This window comes from Gavialis gangeticus, unplaced genomic scaffold, assembly GCF_001723915.1.
Source record: "Gavialis gangeticus isolate Ggan-Ray unplaced genomic scaffold, GavGan_comp1, whole genome shotgun sequence".
NCBI lineage: Eukaryota > Metazoa > Chordata > Crocodylia > Gavialidae > Gavialis > Gavialis gangeticus.
The window spans coordinates 181,511,313-181,516,311 of record NW_017728992.1 but is presented as its reverse complement, the minus strand read 5'-3'; the positions used below and the strand labels follow the sequence as shown (position 1 = coordinate 181,516,311).

Here is a 4,999-nt window from a genome sequence, read left to right as displayed (position 1 = left end):
AGGGAGGAGAAAAGCTCTGCAATCTCCACTTTTGTGCATTTATCACTAAGATGAAGCCTATGTGTTATGCTAAATCATACATATTCTCTAGAAAGAAATACCTTCGATTTTGCAGGCATTTATAACCTGCAGATAATGTAGTATTTCTTCCTCACTTGCTTGAATGCATTCTAGAAAGTCTTCTGTTGTATACTGTAGTATGCAAGGGGGAAGAGAAAAAAGAAGAGTCAGCTCCAACTTCAATTTAGGTTTACCAAGTGAACATGAAATATTGTTTCTGCATGATCTACAACAACATTATATGAGTTATACATATCGCAAACATTATAGTAGTTAAGAATCCATGGAAGCAAAACTAACTAGAAATTTACAATAAGAATAAACTGCTTATGTTCCGAAGAGGAAAAACATGTTTATATTTCTTGTCATGGGCAAATAAGAGTAAAACAAGCAGCACTGTGAAAAAAAAAAATCTTCCTATTCACTTGTATCATGTTTAATAAGCTGAGACCAAATCAAAGCCTATAGTAGGTGCAAATTCTATCCACCCATAAAACTTACAGTCTAATTTTAAGTTTCATAGGGTCTTCCATGATACAGGCAAGAATCTTCCCATTAACTTCACAGAATTAGGCATACCTGACATCACAGGAATATTGTATTTTAAAATCTGGGAAGTCTGATGTTAATTCTGAGCACTACTGTTTGGAATAACATGTTTGCAAGAGTGAAACAGCTTTTCAGATATTCATTAAGTCATGTATAAATGTTTAACAAATTTATCTTATTTTCTAGATAAATTTTTATTTACTTTTTTGAAGCCTCCTGCCTTCAGGACATTACTTCTATTATTAACCACAGACTAGACAATTCATCCCTACTCAGCTTGGATCTGACCTTGAACAGGATTTTTTGGAAACATCATTTGCATGTTAATAGTAAAAGCAATAACTCTGGTAGAAGACATCTCAGTTTTCTCCCTCCATATTCACTGACTACATCCAAGCTATTTTCCTTTATTTTCTTATTATTCTATTTCCTTCCCTGAAAGGTGGGTGACTTGCAAAGACAAAAATCTGAAGTCACAAGAAGCAGAACTACAGGCACATACAAGTAAGGGAAAGAGACATTATGTTTTAGCAGTCAGAGGACTGTTGCAAGGAAAATCGAATCTAGTCATGTCAAGTTGACCAAACTCCCAGAAGTCTTTCTGAGATAACTCAAAATTGGCAGTGATTGTGACCTAAAGTTAACCCCAGTAAAATGCCAGGGAATTTGGAACATTTAAAACAATGGAACAATAGAACCATAAAATAAAACGATAACATGGTAATTTTTAGGAGTAATTAATTTGGGGATGGGAAAATAACAGGAAAATATTCTCAAGGTGCAAGGATATGCTATTGTATTTTTAGGATCTATGAGCCAAAATATTATATAACAAGCTTGGCTAGCATTGATAATAATGACGTCACTAAAGGGCTAAATAGCCTAAGCAAGTGAAGTTAGGGTTCTCCGTTTGCTGCATGCTATCTGAACCACTTGCATGAGTTTCTGAGGGAGACATCTGCATGGATCTCTAAAGGACGACCAAGCCTTCGGACTTGGAACAACAGCGCAACCCAGGAAGCTTTCCTAGAACGGCCGGCTAAGGGAAGGAACTCCTGCGTAACAGCTCTAGACAGACTGTGAAGTGGCGAAGAGTCACGTTAACACGCTCAGTCTTTGGTAACTGTCTCCTTACATTTTGGCAATCCCAGTAAAGTTGACTACTTGTATTCTGGCAACCCCAGTTAATGACTTGCTTTGTGCTTAGTAGATGCTTTGTAGTCAATAAAGCTTCTGACTGTTTGTCGGACGAATGCCAGTGGTTAATCACAGAGTTCTCTTCTCCCACAGAGAAGTAGGGCTTGGATGAGTTTCCACCCAACAAGGACTACTACGTTCTCAGAGACCAGTGAAGGCTGTCACTTGTTCACTTCTCCCAATTCTCCCAAAATGAAGCTAAAAATGTCTTCTCCCATAGAATAATGCTGAATCTGTTCACTTCTTACACAAAAAGAAGTCTTTTTCTTCTCTTTGCCACCAGGCCAACATCTTCCTGGCTGCTGTCAAGTAACTAACCGTTCTCAGCTAATCTGCCAGGCTCTCTCAAGGAATGGGGGAAAAATAAACAAAAAATAAACACAGACAAACAAAGAAGACACACGGGTGAGAGCAGGGCACAACTCTGCACTCAGGCAAAACTTATAAACAGAGCAAGTGGTGTGGGGAGTTGTTTTCAATTTATTAGCAATTTTAAGGGGTTCTAAATCATTGCCTGCTGCAAATTAAAATAAAACTCAAAAGTGTTTTATTTCACAGACTTACCTTTGAATCAGCTGAGCTTTGATCTTTTTCAATGTCTGGCCCTTCATAAGGATTTTCTGATAAAAGTTTCTTCAGTTTCTTCAGCTTTGGTCGACATCGCCTTAATTCCCAATAGTTATTGGCAAAACCAGCAACCTACAATAAGAAAATAAAATGATTTTGAGTCATTTTAGTTTAACACTTGTAGTCAAAGAATAGAACAATAGAAAAGTAGGATTAGAAGGGACCTCAGGAGTTCATCTAGTCTAGGGGTGCTCAACACTTGGCCCACGAACCAGATCTCGGTGCACAGGCCCAGGATAGGACAGTGCCAAGCCCCAGGGCCCAATCTCAGCATGCGGGGCTCAATCTGGCCTGCAGACTGGCCCCATGCTACTCATCCGAAAGCTTGAGCACCACTGCTCTAGTCTAACCCCCAGCTCAAGGCAAGATCCTCCCTACCCAAAAGCCAAGTGCTTGTCTAAACCATATTAATGTACAAACAAACGTCTGGTACAATTACTAGGCACCATGCAAAACAGGAAAAAGTAAATAATAATAAAAATAATACATAATAATAATAATAATAAAATCTTAGCTTATTACAGGTAAAGCAGGAGGATAAGGACACTATTGGCATCTTAAGAGTCCTAGAACACCTTGCTACTGCAAGGACAGGAAGCAGTTTGTTAAAATGCACTCAAGAGATCAAAGGAAGAGATCATGAAACTACAGTTAATGATGGACTTTGTAAGATTTTTATTAACATAAACAAGAAGAACATACCTGCGTATGAAAAATATTACATAAGGTTTGATCTGTAAGCAACTGCTCTGGAGTTTTGCAGCCAGGAATAAACAGCAACATATTCGAGGTATCTGCTATTTTCATGTCATAAGTTTTATCTTTACTGCACAGCACAGCTTGTTCATCCCTTTCACCACGAATAACCAAGCTGCAAAAGAATTTTCATTTATAATGGGAGCATAACTATGTTCAATACTTAGTCATCCCTAAGGAACAGATCTAAGAATAAAACATACATTTTAAATAAATTAAGCATTGCTAACCTTGACAAGTGACAGGTACTGTGACTGTTATTACTGACTGCACGTAAAATCTGTAGATGTAATATGCCAATTAGTTTAAGCTACAATATCCTACTAATGTGAAAGTAGTTGGGGATTTAACAGTTTGTTTTACAAACATCCTCACTGAAAAGTTAACCCAAGCTATAATTTAAACCAGACATGTCAAAACTATAGTCTGCTGGGTGGACCTGGCTCACAGTGCCCAACCCCCTGACCATGGTGATGCCCGTGGGTCTCAGGCCTATGTGCCACATGCGCATGTACCAGCCCCAGCCCTGGTGCATGAGACTGGACCCAGTGTTTGCGAGGCAGGCAGGCCTGGTTCATAGACTCATAGATTGTAAGGCTGGAAGGGACCTTAGAAGATCGTGGGGTCCAGCCCCCTGCACCAAGCAGGAAAGACAACTTGGGGTCAGGTGACCCCAGCAACACAACTCTCTAGTCTCCTCTTGAAGGTTTCCAGGGTAGGTGACTTCATCACCTCTAGAGGGATCTTATTCCACAGTCTGGACACCCTGACTGTGAAGAATTTTTTCCTAACGTTGAGCCTGCATCTGTCTTCCAGGAGTTTGTGGCCATTACTCCTGGTTTTCCCCTTGGGTGCCCTGGTGAACAGTTGCTCACCGAGCCCTTGATGTACTCCCCTAGTGTAGCAGTAAGCTGCTACAGGTCCCCTCTCATCCTTCTTTTCCTCAGGCTGAAGTCCCAGATCCCTCAGCCTCTCCTCGTATGGCTTGCCGTGTAAGACTGTGATCATACACGTGGCTCTTCTTTGGACTCTCTCAAGCTTGCCCACATCCTTGTTGAAGTGCGGTGCCCAGGACTGGATGCAGTCCTCCAGCTGCGGTCTCACCACTGCCGGGCAGAGCGGAAGAATCACCTCCTGGGTTCTGCTGGAGATGCACCAATTGATGCGTGACAGTGTATTGTTAGCCCGGCTGGCGTACAGGGGACGCACCGCATGCAGCGCTCGCACTGGACCAGCCTTACGAGCCAGATCTGGGGCTGGTCTAGTCTGGCTCTGGAGCACGGGGCAAGCCTGTTGGTCCAATCCATCCTGTGGGCCAACCCCATGCCCCTCATCTAGCCCCATGAGCCGATAACCCTCATCTAAAGCCCTCAAAAAAGCTCATTCCAAAGCCTCCGACGTGAATTTGGAGATGACATCAGCTTGTTTCAATGCGCTCCCTGAACCAAATAAACTAAAGATCTTCTTTAAGCGGGGCTGGGACACGCAGGGTAAATCGGGGCCCGCCGCACAGAGCCAGGGACAGGAGTGGGGCCTCCTCCCGTGCCCGGGGAGCCCGGCCCGGCCCGGCACGCCCACCTGTGGCCCGCCTCCAGCTCGGCGCACAGCCCGGCCTCCAGCTGCAGCAGACAGCAGTCGCCGGCGCTAGCGCGGGGCCCGAAGCGGAGGCACTGCGCGGCGGGCAGCAGCTCGGCCGGGTTGAGCTTGGCGATGTGCAGCGTGGCGTCCACCTCCGCGCGGCTCCGCATGGCTCGGCCGGCCCCGGTGGCAGAAGCGCGCCAAAACTGCCGCTCGCGCCCGGACAATCTGC

General features: G+C 43.8%; 1 protein-coding gene and 1 long non-coding RNA gene across 5 annotated transcripts in view; one reads left to right on the top strand and one right to left on the bottom strand.

The window, feature by feature from the left end:
• LOC109305161 overlaps positions 1 to 3,226 on the top strand; it is a 68,916-nt gene extending 65,690 nt beyond the window's left edge. For 3 of the 4 annotated variants that reach the window (XR_002099571.1, XR_002099572.1, XR_002099570.1), the window contains one exon: positions 2,090 to 2,178. This is a non-coding gene — a long non-coding RNA (uncharacterized LOC109305161). Of the gene's footprint in view, positions 1 to 2,089; positions 2,179 to 2,957 lie in introns of those variants that run through there. The other variant, XR_002099573.1, reaches the window with a different exon arrangement.
• DSCC1 (DNA replication and sister chromatid cohesion 1) overlaps positions 1 to 4,999 on the bottom strand; it is a 23,015-nt gene extending 18,016 nt beyond the window's left edge. Inside the window, exons 1-4 of the mRNA XM_019528106.1 lie at positions 4,768 to 4,999; positions 3,136 to 3,304; positions 2,371 to 2,505; positions 102 to 192 (exon numbers count right to left, since the gene is read on the bottom strand). Coding sequence (XP_019383651.1) covers positions 102 to 192; positions 2,371 to 2,505; positions 3,136 to 3,304; positions 4,768 to 4,937 — 565 coding nt within the window. The 5' untranslated portion in view covers positions 4,938 to 4,999. The remainder of the gene's footprint in view (positions 1 to 101; positions 193 to 2,370; positions 2,506 to 3,135; positions 3,305 to 4,767) is intronic.